The following is an 18,473-nucleotide window of genomic DNA, read 5'->3' on the forward strand; positions in this document are numbered from 1 at the left end:
AATAAAATGCATTTAAGCCTGTAGGTCCATGCAACGATGGTCAAATAGGCATTAATGCTACTGAAGAAATTCATTATGTATCATGGAGAAATAAACTGCATGAAAAATGTTTCAGTTCTGTGTAGATTTTTAAGTCAAAATCACAAAACACAAACTTTTCTGCTGACTTGGGGAAAAAAGAATAAGAGCAGAAATAATCCTTCTCCGGACAGACTATTTACTGCCAGCAGATTCCATCTCTTCATTTCCATACAAATGTAAAACTCTGCAGGCATGGAATCTTCTGTGAATCTTAAATGAATCCAATTGTTCCTGAGCAGTTCCGCATTTGCCAGCAGCAGCGAGGAGACAAATGCTGTACAAATCAGCAATTTCAAAATAAAAGGCCTCCATGATTTGAATCTGATTGACAGAACGGTGTTTCATTCCTCCGCACTGGAGACGTTTTATTTATATTTATTTCTATGGCACCTCCAACCTCATACAAAAGAACATTATATATTTTTCATGCACACTACCATTGACACTTGCATAAAATAAGCCAAAAATCCTCTCTGCATTCCCATGAGAGTCTTTTTGTCTTTTATTCCTTAAGGTTCTGAGATATATAATATTGTCTGTCGAGCTGCACAAGTACAACCATCAGATACCTGTAAACCCATAACAAACACCAACTCATATCTTTTTATCATGTCATGCAGCCGATGTGATTACAGCATGCTGAATGGCTCACTGACATTTTCTACCTTGCAGTGCTTTCTTAAACATTTCCAAACCAACAGAGACCATTTTGACCCAGTTAATCTGCATGACGCCTCTTAACGTGAGAAGCTTTTACTGCTGGGAAGACTGAGATGCTGTTCAGCTGGATGATGATTGGTGAAGTTCGGAGCACGTCTTCAATGAATAATGCATCCATGTTCTTCAAACCTGCATCCTGTCACTTCAGCTTTAGGCGGATGAGTTTTGAGAAATTATAGCAGACGAGCTACTTTGGCTGGTCATGTTAAAATCATATTAAACTCTATATATTTCTTTTTGTTTTAATTTGATCTTTCATTTAAATATATAAATCGTGTTGAATGTTATAAAAAAGCATTATCTTTAACATTTATATGCTCATTAAGTTTATTTGATCCACTTGAAGACATTTAGCTGTCAGTCAAATTTTTTCAGGTATAATTTACACAGATATTTTACTGTGGAAATCTTTTCCGCTTTGCCTCTGTAATCCGTCGTCCCTGCATGTTGAGGATTCTTGATTGTTTTTGTTTTTTTCTGTCTGCTGTTATCCACGTGATCTTTGTAAATTCTGCAAATTTATGGTCAGTTTTCCGGCAGAAAAATACTGTATATACAGTATATATAGCGAGAGAGAGATAGAGTTAGATTAATATATATATAGAGATATGGATATATCTGTTTATATATAGTAATAGTAATATTAATAATAATAATATTATTATTATTAATATCCATCCATTATAAATCACACTAAATCTGTTTGGACTGTGGGAGGAAGCCGGAGCGCCCGTAGAGAACCCACATATGGACATGGAGAACCAGAAAACCCCATTAGACAGAACCAGGCTGGGATTCAAACTCAGAACTTTCTTACTGCAAGGCAGCAGTGTTACCCACCGAGCCACTGTGCAGCCCTGATGTTTTATTCACACCAAAGGAGAATTTAGAAACTAATTAACCAAACAGTGATGACTTTAGATTGTGGCAGGAAGCCGGAGCGCCCGGAGAGAAACCTGCAAACAGGATGTTAACTTTTGATAGTTTATTCACAAAATTCAATGTTTCTTCCTCCTCTAAAAAACAGCTTTGTTGTTTTGGAGATTAGTGGCAGGAGAAACCATTAGGTGGGATTTTCTGTGGAGTGTGGCGTTTCTCTTCATGTGTTTGCTTCTCATGAATCCCGCTTTTGTACACGTTTTCTTGAGAACAGGTTCAGAAAGCTTTAAAAACTGAGAACGATTTCTCAACCTGTTGGGAAACCTTTACAGAGGTTGTCCTCTACAGAGGACGTCATTATGACAGCTGGAATCTGAGGATAATCATTTTGTTCATCATAGAAAACCTCACAATCTAGATCAGTTTTTCTTTTGGGGAATCAGTGACATCCGGTCCCAAAGTCTTTCCTCATCCTCAGTGACCTGCTACGTCTGGGGCAGTTTTGTGTTTGTGAACAGTCTTCTTCTTCTTTTTCTTCTTCTTTTTCTTTTGGGGAATCAGTAAACTCTGGTCCCAAAGTTTTTCCTCTTCTTCTGAGGTTGAACTGTCACATTGGGGGTAGTTTTTCTTTTGGGGAATCAGTAACATCTGGTTCCAAAGTTTTTCCTCTTCTTCTGAGGATGAACTGTCCCATTGGGGGTAGTTTTTCTTTTGGGGAATCAGTAACATCCGGTCCCAAAGTCTTTCCTCATCCTCAGAGTGACCTGCTACGTCTGGGGCAGTTTTGTCTTTGGGAACAGTCTTACTGCCTGGAGCTCCACAGCTGCTCCTATGTGTTAACCCTGATGGGGAACATTTAAGGTCAGAGACCTTAAATGTTCCCGGCGAACACGCCGGACATGAAATCGTTGAAATCAAAACCTGAGCTTTGCGATTCGCCCCAGAAGAAACTTCCCCAGCCGGGTCAGCTTGATCTCTGGGAACCGATGGAAGCCCGTCCCAAAACAAATCTGTCTCAACATCCTTGGAGGTACTTTCATCTGAGTCATTTCCAGGAAAGAAATGGTCGAATACTTTCCTCATCCCTGTCGTCACCAGATATCCTAGTCCAAAACCAAGTGGCAAAATTAAAGGGTATGGCATTTTGGAAACACAAAAATCCTCACTAGACACAAAACCTGAATCTTACTGAAGCGTTTGGATACTAACTGATGTGTTGAGATTCAAGCAGTTAAAGCCTCAGAACTTCTTTGATCTGTTGTGATGTTCATGATGTCGTCTGTGACCTCATCAGTGAGGTCACTGTAGTTCTGGGGAGGGTCCTGCTTCTGATCGTTGCTATGGGAACGAACAGATAAGTTCTGCCCGACTCAAACTGAAATAATGACCAAATATTTAATAAGTAATTTTTTTTTCCCATTTATTTAACATGAATTGATTAACAATAGATTTCTACCTTGGTTTTCTGTACCTGCTGCCATATGAATTGTCTTTATCCATTATTAATTTGGTTCTGGGAGGAAATTGTTCAGATTTTATAAACATTTGCAAAACAAAATTTTCTCTAATCTTTGTTAACTCTATGTTAATGATCAAATTTTATATATTTTATACTACCTTGTTCTGAAATTGTTAATATCAGTAATGATGTAATTTGTTACACAACTAATATTAGTATTGATTAAACTTAGATCTTAAACAAATAATAAATGAATAGAAAAGTATCACATATGTATATAGATAGATAGATCTATCTATATCTATATATATAGATATTGATAGATTGATCTATCTTTAGATCTATATAAATATATATATAGATATATAGGTCTATATATCTATATACGTACTGTATGTAGATATCCTTACCTTGTTAAAAACTATGCATATATGAATTTTTCAGAGCTAACTTCTTGAAAGCTATTCCACTCATTTGATGAGGCACATCAGCACATCTATGATATTAAGGAAGCTATGGTGCCTTTTAAAATAAAAGCCACATTTTGTGCAAAAAAACAAAATAATGGGATTTTCACTTGTACTACAAACTCTCCAGGACTTTTAATTGCCCAGGACTGCAGTAAACACAACAATGTGTTGTGCAACAAGTACTGGCTAGCCACTGATCAATTTAGCCTGGAAACCTGCCAATCTGGTAGTCCCTTCAGTCTCTAGGCAGCACGACCCTTTACCTTTAGTGATGACACAATCTGTCTGCCTCCACCTTTTACTCTGCCACATGGCGTAAGGTCACGTGGTGGCAATGCGGTTTGTGAGATATCATAGATACATACCATGGATTAGACTTACAACAATCCCAAGCCTAAACCTTCGTGACCAGGACATTTAACATTATTTGTTTTGATTTGTTCTTTCTTTAACATTTTTCACTGTCAATGTGGAGATCTGCTTGGCCAGAGAAAGTGCTTACAGGAGTAAAAAAAAGACAAGTGTTTACTTTGTCCACAGTAGCGTGTCAGGAAATCTGCATAGCATCGTCTCATATCAAACTATATAAATCATGATATAAAATCTATATGTGCATGCCAGAAATTTGGTACTGTGCCACATTTTTTTTCTTCCCCGCTTTCTGTAATAGTTACCCACATGTCAAACTATGAAAAATGAACGGAGGTACTGAATAGAGGCTTATTTGACATTCAATTTGCAATTTCACTGTCCTTGGTTTTTAATGAATTACCAGCAGTGTGTTTGATTTTCATGAATAACCTTCATGTTCATTGTCACTTGTTCAACACTGGAGATGAGTTAAGCCATTTTTATTCCAGCTTGTGCTACATGCAATTCATCGCCCCAGAATTAGGGCTACATTATTCATTCTGTGGTGTGTGATTTGACCGCAGTGTTTCTGAGCGCACTGTTAAATGAAAATATTTCACGTGTGAATTAATCATTAGAAGGGCTCATTCCCCATTCTTCTCATAGCATAATGATCTCTCTCTCTTTAACTCTGGCCTGGATGAATCTTTTATTGTCTTTATCTTTAAATGCTCAGGCACAATCCTCTAAGGAGACAAGGGACACAGCCGAGTGTTTCACAGCAACGTCAAAGTCAACATGTGGCTGAGCTAAATGCCATCTTCTAATAGATGCCAAGTGCAATAAAACCACTTACTGATCTTTCAATAATGTGGAAATACAATCCCTTTTCATACACATAAAATTCTGTACAATTTTGAACACAAATTGTCCAAATAATAGACAATATTTAGGCTCTACAGAAGTCCAAATACTTTAATTTAATGAGATGGCCTTTTAACCTCTATTAACCACCAGAATATTTCAGAAGTCAGGCTGCCCTTGCATAATTATTTCTTTGACCCCGACTGTGTTTTTTTTTTTTCTTTCAATCCACTGAGTCATTCTGTCTTCCTCTCCAGGTTTTTCCATCCTGCAGGCTATTATGGAGGCAGCAGTGGCCAACAACTGGCAGGTGACTGCTCGCTCTGTCAGCAGCACAACGAACGCAACAGAGTTCAAGCAAGTCATTGAAGAGATGGACAGGAGGCAGGAGAAGCGCTATGTGATCGACTGCGAGGTGGACCGTATCGATACTATATTGGAACAGGTGGGTGCTGCAATTTAGATTTATATTCCGATATGGCAAATATCAGAGTACTGCAACTAATTCTTCTTAAAAGATCCAAGAGTCCCAAATCTTTTGTTGTGCTCTTGTGTTAAACACAAAATTAATTTATGTAAAGTAACTCTATATTCTAAAAAGAAAGTTTTATTCTAGTAGGTAATAGTCCTCTCACACTCTGCACATTACTGATGTCCAATGTTTTACAAAGGGGTTGCTCTTTGTCAGTTAGAGCTACATTAAGAAAACACTCCGTGTTGAATGAACATGAAGGATATGTTCATCCTGAAGGATATGTTCTTTCAAGATGAAAGAAGGATTACAGTTGTAATCCTTCTTTCATCTTGATTCTACTTTGTTTGAATTTTAAAGCTCCCAAATACTCTGGCGTACTGTATGTATTTTGTGACCCACATGCACTATCTGCAAACGGTTGAGATTTTATAGTTGACCGTGCCGATTTCCGACATTTCTCATGATAAAATCCTTTTTTGTTTGTTTTTTCAGATCACTACTAACTCCATTTGTATCAGCTCAAGCCTGTTCTGTTCTGCTACTTCTAGGAAAATATGAAAAAGAAAAAGGCCCATGGATCCCAGATCCCAGTCTTTGGGGATATTTTCTACGTGTTCCTGACGGAGTTGTAGTAGACCGGAATGCTTTATGCAAAAGTATTGTTGGCAGCTGTGGTGCTTCTAGTAGTAGGAGTAGAGTCACTTACTTTGGTTTAATGCAGTGGTCACAAACTCAAGTCCTGAAGGGCTGGTGTCCAGCAGCTTTTATATGTGTTCATGGTCCAGCACAGCTGAATCAAATAGCTTGACTGACTCCTCAGCATGCAGTCGAGCCCTGCAGAGTCTTATTATGACCTAATTGTTTGATTCTGGGGAGTTTCAGCTGACACATCTTAAAGTATAGGGCAGGAGTTTTTATAAGGTAGTCATGTATAAAAAAGGCAAACACCATCAAAGTTAAGGTTAGAAAGCAACACCAGATGCTAGCAGAATAATGAAAGTGTCACGCTGACTTTCTGTATCACTGCACCTGTTTTGTAGAAGTTTTGATACTTCCTAATATCATGACTAATGTCAGATTAGACACACTAATTCTACCTGTCGAAGATCAGGGTGGTGTTGCATGACTGATAAACACCTTCTAGCCTAAACTCTGGAGGTCTCAGTGTGAGCAGCCATTTGGAGAGACCACAGATGATACAGCCTGCTTAATCCCTCTCTGAAAACCCGAAACCCACCACTCGTTCTCCGATCACATCAATTGCCGGAGGAGCAAATGAAAGGTCCACCAGTTCTTGTCGTACAGGGAAACACAATTACCATGAATAGATGAGTGGCTATTATTTCTTGCATCTCCTCTATTTGCGTGGCTCACTCCATCCTTCACTGCTTGCTTCTGCTGGGTTATGAGGCAATCAGCTCCAGAATTGGATTCTGCTGGTTAGCATTCATTTAGACATTAGCTTCTGTTTACCTCACAATATCCCCTCAACAACCATTATTTTCACTTGTTTCTTATGAATCTAATTTGATCCCAGAGCCACCGTTAAAAACAGAACTGCTGATAGTGTTAATTTGCTGTGTCTAATTTAATTCTCGAATTGCAGATTTCCTTCCCCTAACAATCCTGGGAACAGACAGATTTTCTTCCCCCCGGTTTGTGTTAACAACAAGCTTAGGCTTTTAAGGCAGAATTAGAACATTCATTAGAAATCACATGCGATGCATATTAACAGTAATGTGTGTAACTGCTTCTATCATGCAAACCGTTACGATGCCGGGCAATAATCTGTTTGACGCGCTCCTGTTTCAGTTAGTGTACTCATTAATAATGAAATCGTTTTCTCTTTCGCTGCTCTTCTTTGCAACCATTGTCATCGCAAATTTTTGCTCTCTAAAGTTTGTTTTTGCACACTGAGATAAAAAGAGACGTTCTTACAGCAGCTAACCTTCAAAGCAGCTGTGTGCTTGGTTTTGTCCCTTCGTTCTGCGACAGCCTCAGCATGGGGGCTCCCTCCCTTTTTTTGGGGAGCTAATTGGAATAATCCGTCCAGCTCTGGCAATATAAATGAGTCACAGGCATTCAGGGAAGCTGCTGGACTTCTCTCTGTAGTTCCCCCCCCTATTGGGCCACACCATTATACTCTGAGTCAGGAATGAACTGTGTCCCATTAGGGAAATCACACCAAAAATGGCACCCACTGTCAGCTATGTGGAGACCTGTGGCTTCTACCTGCTGCTGTGGCTCTATTAAGAAGCGATTGCAGACAGATACAGATACATTGGCGGCAGACGGGTGAGAGGGTTTGAGCAGCCGGGATCAGTGTCCGTGTGCTGTAATGCTGACTTGTCGCTTTATTCCGTCAAGGTCATTGCCCGTTGAGAAGGAATCAGAAGGCGGTGCAGATTCAGCAGCCCGACTGCTGAGCGAAAAGAGAATGTTCTCAGTGGCTTAGTTTTATGATTTAATTGTAAGTAATCCCCCTGCAGAATAAATGTCTTTATGCCAGCTGCTGAAGCTTGTGGAATGTGGGGATATGTTGAATAGGCAAGTTTGAGCTTGCAAAAATTGATACAATTGTTCCACAGCAGAAAAAGCCTCTGTGAATGAGCGCCACAGTTTATCCAGTGATTGGAATGCTGCATGTTCTATATTTTAGAACATTTTAGAACAGAACTACATAGTATACGTGTTTGGAAAATGAGCGTTTAAATGGTGATGGCCGTTTGTGTTCAGCTGCCTTTACTCTGACGCCTCTAATTAACTTGCAGTGCAACCATCTGCCTTCAGAAGGCCATTTAGTGAGTAAAATCAATGGTGCGTATCAGTTAGAATACATATTTCTGTTAGAGAACATTTGTGATAAAATAATAACACGAAACACAAGGAAAATAGCAAACATGAGGAAAATAGCAAACATGTCAGGGATGAAGTTGTAGAGATCATGTTTTCCCTTTATAATAAGAAATGCATTGTTGGTTCCTGAGTGTGTGATGTTGTCAAACTCCTAGCAGTGTGAAAGAAAGAAAGTGTTAGTTGGCAAAAAGTTAATGATTGAAACCAAATAATTGACGTCAGGTTGAGCTCAATTTTAACAAAACATTTGTCCTTAAAAAGCATGGACAATTAACTCCATTTATATTTCCAAAATTAACACTAAGTGAACTAAGTAGACCAACAGATGTGAGGACTTGGAAAGTCCTAACTGTGACTGGAGCATGATTGGTCAAATAAGCACTCTTAATAACCTCTGATGAACCCTATCACAAAGTATTCATAATGTATTGTTAAACTCATTGTGAAATGAACTTGTATTTATTTCTGCTAATTTTCTTCTTCATATAGTTGCAGAGCTGGCATTCTGGTATTTTCATCTAATGACTCTAATTAAGTAATTATTAAAACTGTGGCTCATTGATTTTCTGGTGGGCCAATCACTTAATGAATTAGTTATTTTAGTTTGTGCTCTGAAGATGATGAAGGGCTCATCAGACTCACTGTACACAAAACATTGCCTCTTTTAAAATCCGAGCACATCCGCCTGTGTGTTATTTATACTGGCTCCATTTTTACGTTTGGCATGATGTAACAACGTACCAAGACACATATTTACATACTGCTGTGTCAGGCCACATTTTAAGAGCTCGGTGAGCTGCCCTGTAAATGTGTTTTGGGATGCTGAGCAGAAAGCTACACCAGCGCCATTATCATTTTATGCTGTAACAACCAGTTTGGATTTATCACCTTCAGGACTTCTCCATCAGTACTGTTCTACAGATAAATTACCCCAACTTCCAAAACCCATTTATTGAATCTTGGAGGTCGGTGGCATTATTAAGTGACAAGAATGTGACATTCTTGATTGATTGTAAACAAGAATCATTTTTGAGTATATATTAAGAAGTGGTTACACAAAGATTGCTCTCTTGCAGCTGTGTTTGAGCATTTATATTTTCACATCTGTCTGCAGCATGTATGAGATTTCTCATATCTGTTTAGATGGTCCTTGCTGGCCCACTTTCCTCAAGGGATTGATGTGTTGGAGCCTGTTCAGAAGCAGCAACCTGCTTGTCATTTCTGTAAAGAAAGGCAGAAAAAACTAAAGAAAAGAAGAAAAAATAATAACTGAGGACAAGCCCAGGGCGAGCAAGCTGTTCAAAGAAAGGCAGACAATGAGCTCTGTGCCAGCCACAAAGCTGTATTTTAATGCAGGAAAAAAAAAGACAATAAGAACTGAACTGGGTTTTCAAAGAGAATGTAAAGAAAGTAGGTGCTTTGGGGGATTTGTTGGTCTAGCCTTCTGTTGCCTGTAGAAGTTTCAGTGTGGTCATAAGGAATGGGCTGGAATGTGATGATGTGAATGAAACAAAATCAAAAACACCACAATCGCAGTGCTACAGATGCAACACTACCTTGTCTTGCACAAGACAAGACATTTTATTTCTATGCAAAGAGTTAAAATGTTTCTGCACTGAAAATGTATGAATAGAAGCTATAAGCTGAAATATTTGAAATTAATATAATCTGCTTTAATACATGTAACTTCATGTATTTAAGTCTACTGGCTGGATGAAAATGTCCATTTCAATATATTGTAACTGTCATGAAGCGGTGCGGTGTTGGTGGTGAGGCAGACGCAGCGGGCCCAGGTAAGATGAATAAAGATTTAATGATGAAACTCACAGTCCAAAACAACGAGCAGCAGGCACATGGACACACTGATCACGAACAGACTAGACATTGACGAGGACCCGACGAGGAACAAGGAACACAGGTGGAGTTAAATACATGGGAGGGTAATGACAGAACGAGACACACCTGGGAACAATCAAGGGGAGGACAGGACAACGAAGAGACTCAAGGACACAAAAAACTCTAAATGAACACAGAAAACACAGATCCTGACAGTAACACGGCCCATGAAGTTGTAAAGTCATTTTGCAGCTATCTGTAAACGTTTAATTGTCAGGTTTTTCAGTTGCTTGAAAAATGAGTTTTCATTCTTTGGCAAGTTGTGCATTTTGGGGGGGAGTCAGGTTGTTTTGCAGTCAATTAGATTGTTAACAGGAGGGCATCAGTAGAGTATGAACAATGTAGTAACATGATTATTGTTTTTAAAGTCACCAAGGCTTCAATGAGATATGCTAAAAGACAGTATACATATACAAATAAATTAGAAATACATTTTTTAAATACATTGATATTAGTTGCAGTGAAATAAACACTATAAAATATGTTAATTGTTCACAGTTGAAAATGCAAAACAGGATTCTGATAAATAAATGAAAAAAGAAATATGTAAATGCTTTGTTCCTGTCTGCAATGCATCATTCATATTTCTGGAACATTCTGGAACAGCAACACATAATCCACCCAGTATTCTGAATCCTGTGCTTTTATGAGTTGCAGAAGTTTACATATATTTAAGTTTTTACTGTGAAAGTTTGCATGAAGTTGCTACTCAGTTCATCTGCATCATTGACTTTTTTTTTTTTTTGACAAAACAGAGCCTCATCAAACTGCTTCAGGCATAAAGTTTTGCATCATTATTTTGGCTGTCATGCCAAGTATAAGTTGACCTTCACCTACAAAGTAGGTATTATTAGAAATGTGATAAACAGATTAATTAGATCATTCTGAATCTTCCAGCCATTTGGATAAAAAATAACTTTCTTTGCATTATCCACAATAGGAGCAAGTAGAAGTACTCATTTCATTAAAAGTGGACAAGAACACCTTCAAAAAGTCCCCCTTGTACTGTTTTAACATTTCTAAAATACAGCTAGACTTAAGACTTACAGTTGTGTGTTTGATATATAAACAACCCAGATTATTTGACGTCATGATGACAAAATATGTTTCAATTCTTGCTTCTTTTTTAGACTATTTCTTTTTTGACCAACTACGTCCTGCTGAAATGTCTTAGTTGACCCTTTTAACAGCACAAATTTCTGCTGTTGGAGACTAATAAAGCAATCTTGACTGGAAAATATGAAAAATGGAAGATTCTGGCCTAATGCCTCTTTTGGAAAAACACTTCTGATTTTAACTTATCTTATCTCCCCTTTGTCTTCTTGAGGAGTGCTCTGGATGAGTCCTTCATGCTTGGTACATACTGCTTTAAAATCGCTTGCAGTAACCTTCCCTGTTGAGGACAATTTACAAACTGTGATTAAAGAATTAAATAGGATTAAAGTGTTATCATTAAAGAGAAAGTGACCCGCTGACTCAACATTTGAATGAGAGGCTGAGACGTTCTGTGAGATTTTATTATGTTTCTAGGACTGCACAGGAACAAAGTGTAAATTAATAAAGCCTGTGACCCTGGGAAACCTTTATTTTCATGTTATCAGGCTTGAAAAATTACCCAGATCGTTTTCAGTAAAAACGAGATAGGCTATCTTAGAATTTAAAAATTTTGGCACACAAACATGAGCCGCGGTGTCAAACGATTTCTTCCCTTCAACACGTCCCACCCCAAATTGCTCTTATATCTCCAAGGAATGGCGAGATGTTATCTGAATACAAGTCATGTGCATCTAAAACGCTCTACAATGAGGGGGAGGCCAACGCTTCTGCCACTGTCTGTAGGGGCATAAATCACTGCAGCCAGGGAAAAAAAACATCCCAGCCACAGCCGGCTGTAAATTAAGCTAGAGTACTCCAGCAAGAGCACCTCTGCAAGAGCCTTGAAGTAAAAATAGGGACAGAAGAGAGGAAAGTCCTTCTGCATCAAAGGCTTACGGAGATCAGATTCAGCCTATTGTCCCAAACTGTGTTGAGTGCTTCACTTTGGTAGCTCACTGCAGAGCAAAATGAAATAGCAGTCAGGATGGCTTGTTATGGACACTTAAAAATGCAAATATAAATCATACTTTAAATTCAATGGGTTTGAATCAGAGTGCCCTGTTAGAGCAGTGATCCTGTTAGATTACTAAAATGAAAGCAGGATCAGAGTGGTTAAGACCTGCAGAGCCAAGATCAAAACTAGCCAACATTGGCAATGATCATACCATGATGCACCCTACTTACATTTTCTGAATATTGTATAGAGAATTATGCATTCATATCCTGTGTATCATATTAAATTATCTTCAAATGACAAACCAAAGAGGAGCTTTAATTGTTAAACAAGTCAGAGCTTTGTATTTATTGAACTTAGCAACCACTTTGAGGAATGACAATCATCATCAGACATCATTATTTATCTTATTCATCAGTAAAGATTAGTCATATGAAGTAGAACAATTTTATTTGTCTGTATAAGATGCCACTAGGATTAAAGCTACATGCAATGGAACAGTTTTTTTTTTTAATACAAACAAATTGTGTGTAAGTAACAGGTGAAAACAAATCAACTTCTTCAGCTGCAAAAACTAGGTGGGGTAATGTCTGCTAACACTAAACACAAGATAATTGACTGGGGTAATTGGCTTATTAATACTATCATGCAGTTAAGTTGGTATGCAAAAAAATATTTACAGTGACCGCAAAACTGTTTGGATTCATTGAATCTTTTTGCATCTTGCACTTTATGAACATGAACCTTAATGTGTTTTATGAATAAACACGTTTATGTTCCTTTTCAGTTTGATAATTTATTTTATTTTGGTTCCTTTCATTTATCAAGTGGTGACCTAAACTAATGACTTTGTTATTCACTCATCCTTCATCCACCTTAGCGATATTTATAAGGTTGTGAGAATCATTTCAGTCTGTCTTTTCCTGTGTTTCTGCTAAGTCTGCGGTGGAAAGGTCATACTTTGTGGAAACGTTTCTAAAAAATCTGAAGCTGCAGTTTTACATTTGGCTCTTTCTGTCGGCTATAGGTCCCATTCATGGCTGGACGAAGGTGAAGTCAAGGTCAGATGAGTTTTCTTCCCTCGTGAGGCTTTAAAGAAAACTCAAATTCTGCAAAGTCTCCTTAAGCTGCAGAACAAAAGGTGGTGGAGAAAGCTGCTGGATCGATGTGCAAAAGGGGAAAATCATTCTGGGAAACAGAAGGATTTTGTTTTTGTTAGTGGTGGTGTGCATTTATGTTTGCATTCCAAAGACCACAGCAAAACAGACCACCTGAGAGTAATAGGATGATGGAAGATAATGACCAAGACACACAAAGACCCAGTGTAAGCTAATTTAAAATCGTCTTTGCTTCTAGTAAATATTGCATTGTGCTAAAGATTGCAAAAGGAATTATTCCAGGAAAAGCTCAATAATTTAAATCAAATTAGAGAATTGTGATCAATCATCTCATAAGAATTCAAAGCACTCTTTCCTATTCTGTGAATGATGATGAGCCAATATCTTATTTTAATCAGATCTGTCATAACACAGATCTCACAAAGCATAAGGGAGAGATTCGTTTGACTTTTTCTGGAATCATCTTCAAACAGCTCAGATCTGAAGTACCAATCAGTTAATGGTTTTGTACATAGACATCTACAGACATGAACCGATGAGAGAGTTTTATGGCCTTTCACCAATTTTGTGAAGCTCTGACCTGCGAACATCAATTTTAGGCAATTTCAGTTTTTTTCTATTTTGACCATCAACCATATTAACAAATACTTATGTTTGACTTTCTTCACATAAATGGAATGGTCTTAACCACAGACCACACATTGTTTCAGCATTGTGAAATAATAAAAAAAAAAAAAGAATTACAGTCATGACATTTTAAACTTGTTCTAGTGTGTTAAATTACAGACTGGCATGACTTGAATGATTAGCATGGTTAGCTTCTATATCTAAGTTTGTTTACCTCAGCAGTATTCTCTGATGAGGTAGTAAACTCTTACGTCAACAGTGACATTTCCAAAACACTGTTAATGTTTTGTAATCTAGGTTGATCCATGGCAGAAGGAACTTAAACTCTTATAAAGGGAATAGGACAAAGTCACATTACCTGTTTAAATGTATCAAAAAGTCTGATTTCATTTTTAATCAACTTATTATCAATGAAAATAGAAAACTGTGTCTCCTATCCTCAGTAACAACTTCAACTCTGAGTGTATTTAGGGAGATCTGTTTGCATTTTTGCACAGCTCAATCACTGATCAAAAAATTATTAGATTTTTAGTTTCAAATCACAGATCAGGGCCAGTCAAGCACAAAACCATCCAATTTCTTTCACCAGCTTTAATTTCTCATTGCGTCGCTGGTCATCTATGTTTATTTACCCTGATGACAGGCTCCAAGCAATGGAGCTTGATCAAGCTCCATTGCAAAATGTTCCATTAAAAAGCTATTGCAAAAAGTACAACTACATTTGAACGCTGATATGTTGTAAAAAAAAACAAAAAAACAAATCCATTAAACAGGGTTTGCTTGAAACAATATTTTTAAGGTTTGATTAGGGTTAGGCAATATGAGGACAGTAGATCAGAACGTATTAGGATGTACTGAAGGTCTGCTAAAACATTTTATCCTCCAGTCTTGCATGGGCAAATCAGTTTTATTTAAATCCTTTTTCATTAGCTTCATAAACCAGCATTACACCTGCTGTAATGCTCTGCTTGTGAAATTAAATCTGCTGGGCCTCACCTTGGCACTCAGACAACAATTTTGAGTCCCACACTGCCAGACCTGACACGGGAAAAAAAAAAAAAAGAAAGAAAAATAAACACAGATAAAATCAAATAATTAATGTAATACTTGCTAAAATAAATCAGAAACACATCACAGATGTTCTTTGGATCATGGGGTTTCTCTCTGAGACTTTAAATCATGTGTTCTATTCCCTGTGTTTGCTAGTGTTATTTTAAAGTAAAACAGGACATGATAAATAATTATGAACTTAAACATAAAGCCAAAGTAAATGGATTCATATTAGAGAAACGCTTTTACCAAAGACCTGGGGGTTCCGGAAGGCTTGTGGGGAAAAAAAGTGCATTATTTTTGCCATATCGGCAAATCCGCTTTAATTGAAATCCACTTTAGAACGGGCAGAATTAGCCGGAGCGCTCACTGAGAATTACTCCCTCAGTATACAAACTGAATGGGTGCTGACTGTTAATGTGTCTTAAGATACTAAACCTTCCTTCAGGAACCACTTTAAAAACAATTGGTTAGTATTACTCTTAAGAGTGTCTTAACATAAATGTCCTTTTTACTTCTAAAACAACTGTTTCTTTATGTTGAAATAAATATAGCTTATTTGCTGTACACTTTTGTTTGGTAATGGTTCTTTAACACTTAAAATGAATGATTTTATATAACATAGACCAGTCGTTTAGTGGTGCAGTGTGTATGTTTTAGCCTGAGTCAAATCTTGCTGACTGATTATTAAAATAAGTTGAGGGTAAAGGGTTGTGTGTCCTGGCTGGAGGTGCTGTGTATATCTGTTGTCATCAGTGTCTTGCTGTACTTCATCCCAAGGTTGCCTTATGTAGCTGTTGCCAGTCTGGCTGTGGGCTGCAGGCATGCAAGCGGTGAAGTCTTTCTATGCTCTGCTCCAGAGCAGGTGTGAGGAGGCTTACAGCCAGAGTCAAGGTTAGCACACACAGAAAGGAGTGTGGAGCCCTGGTCTTTGGCTGCAAAAATGCAGCAGTGCTTGAAATACATTGCACGAAGTAGATATGTGATTAACTGCTCCATCTAAGTCGTTAAAAGCATTGCAGAAATGTATTTCCATGACATTTTCTGTCACTTACTCATTAGAAATGAGACTGATGGGATCTAAAAGCCAACTCCTTGCTATTTCAGCATTGTAATCAGTTCATTTCCTCTTTGTTTCTGTTTCATTCTTTTGGTTTGTTCCCATCTGTCTGACATCATGCGCCGTTGGAGGTGCAAAGCCTTAATGATGAGGAAGCTGTCAGAGAATGCTGACCCATCAATACAGACTGAGTGAGAGGTTTTGTGTGGTTGTGCTCCCTCATGTGCCGTTCTTGAAAAGCACCGCTGACATTTTTCCCCGTTGTTAACAACTGACTGGTGTCTACAGGGAGGCAGACAAGTGGTTTATTTTATCCTTCAGGTTGCTATGCCTAAGCAAGGATGAAGTTCAAATTGCTTCACGCTACTGTATACCAGCATGTCCAAAATCTGCTAAGATTATCGGAGTTGAGGCAAATGTTGTAATTGCAGCTGAAATGAGAGCGAAAACCTGAGCTGCAGGAAAACAAGGGTACCTTTCATCACTCGCTCCCATTCTGTGGGAGTGCTGTAAACTATCCCTTGTAACAAATATCCTGTGTCCTCGGCTTAACACGCAAACTCAAACATGATAAACCGACAGTTTGCTTTAGAACCAGAGCCTGAGCCAAACATGTGCAAACATGCTGATTTTGGTGTAAACTGGTGTTGCTGTGTTTGTAAAGAAGAAAACCTTGATCTATACAAACTTCATCTCTGTGGTCTTCACTCGCTCAGAAGTCAATCGGCAGAAGACGGAAAACTTGGGAAAAAACAGACGGCACGAGGCCCTGGCTGGGCAGTCTGACCAGGAGCAGCTCACAGAAAGCCGGGCTATTATAAGGTTTTGCCGGAGGGTTTACAGATGCACCAAAATAAAACAAAAATAAAAATAAAACATGGAGTAAGAAAAATGGTAGCATATGGTTTTTAGGGCTGCAATGAGAGTGAAACACCGCTTACTATTTTCAGACAAGCTGCGTAGGTTAAAACATGCTGTTCTTCTCCAAAGGTGTGATATTTTCAACGCATAGTGTGATCCACGTCTTATTGCCTCACTGTAAATTTCTTTGAAATACTTTTTCCCACATTTCCACCTTAAGACCAGCAGCTGTAAAAGATTCCTCCATCAGCTGTGAAAGACTTCAAAGCAAGCTGAATATTCAACGAGGCTTCACGTTGTTCTTGTTTCTGCCTTATTATCATTTCCTCTTTAATGAACACTTCCTGCCTCCCCGCTTTCTCCTGTTCCATTAGAGAACTTTGCTTTGTTTAAACTCCTGTGACATCCGGTGCACTCGCGGGTCGTCGCTGCATTTACGGAGATTGTTGCACTCACTTACATTAGCCGCGACCCCCTTTCCCTCATCTCATGGGTGGTTTGCTGTATTGATGTTTTTTTTTTCTCCCACAGGTTGTGACCGCGGGGAAGAACAGCCATGGTTACCACTACATTCTGGTCAATCTTGTGAGTAATAACCATGCTGCTCCCCTGAGAGGGAGAGTAACCTTTTTTTTTTTTTTTTGCTACATGTAATAGAAAAAAATTTGCATACTCATAGTTGGGTTGCAGTATGTAGTAGGGAAAAAAGGTGCTCTGCATGTTTTTCGTTGCTCTGTAAATTTTTTGTTTGTTCTTTATGCTGTTCTAGTCAGAAGTTTGCATGTATTCAGCCCAGACATAGGATTACACACACACATATATATATAGCACCAATATATATATATTTATACAAGTCTAAGTTAGTGTAAGTTAGCTGGTTAATCAGAATGGTTCACAAAAGAAGGACTGCCTAATTTTAGCCTACTTTAATAATAAGGAGTTTTAATATGGATTTGGGACTATTTTCATGTTGGAACAAATAATTGTTCAATCATTAGAACCAAACAGTCATCCATTGTCTTTGTAAAGCGAAGCAAGATACAGAGCAGGGATCTGAAACTCCCATAGCTAAGCAAGATTTTGACATGTCTTTTGGCACTTTCTAAAATTTAGAGGAGCCGCTGCTCCAAAATCTTCAGCTGAAATTTTGCAGCTTACAAGAACAATCCACATGATGTCTGGGAAATTCTTTGCAATGAGAGATTAGAGTTATTTCAATCCAACGAGTAAGTAAGTAAAACTGTATTTACAAAGTGCATTCCAAGATAAAAATCACAGAAAAAAAAGAGAGATGTGTTTTTAGCAGGTCTTTAAGGGAAGCCACTGAGTCTGCTGCTCTCATAGTCAATGACAGGAATTATATTTGGAGGATTTGAAACTCGAGAAAACTGTGCCATCTGTCAAGCAAGGTGATGATGGCTGCTGATGGTGGTACTGGTGCACTGCAAAAAAAATGGATAGGATATTGATGAAATAGGACCATCTCCAAAAACATTTTATCTTCAATTTCAGCCAGCACATAGCCAGATGAAATGTGAAAAAAAAAGAGATATTTTAAGTGTAGCAAATTGCCAGAAGCTTAGCAATCTGCTACTGAGTATTTATCCAAACATTAGTGGGAGTTCACGTGTATACATTTCTCACTATGAATGGAAA

The 18,473-nt window shown here is 38.1% G+C and overlaps 1 protein-coding gene across 5 annotated transcripts in view; it reads left to right on the forward strand.

Annotated features, from left to right (window-relative positions):
• Nucleotides 1-18,473, forward strand: part of gria3b (glutamate receptor, ionotropic, AMPA 3b) — a 109,445-nt gene that overhangs the window by 57,788 nt on the left and 33,184 nt on the right. For all 5 annotated transcript variants that reach the window (XM_032554440.1, XM_032554438.1, XM_032554439.1 and 2 more), the window contains exons 4-5: nt 5,082-5,269; nt 17,349-17,402. In XM_032554440.1, coding sequence (XP_032410331.1) covers nt 5,082-5,269; nt 17,349-17,402 — 242 coding nt within the window. The remainder of the gene's footprint in view (nt 1-5,081; nt 5,270-17,348; nt 17,403-18,473) is intronic.

This window comes from Xiphophorus hellerii, chromosome 23 (genome assembly GCF_003331165.1).
Source record: "Xiphophorus hellerii strain 12219 chromosome 23, Xiphophorus_hellerii-4.1, whole genome shotgun sequence".
In the NCBI taxonomy this organism is placed as follows: Eukaryota; Metazoa; Chordata; class Actinopteri; order Cyprinodontiformes; family Poeciliidae; genus Xiphophorus; species Xiphophorus hellerii.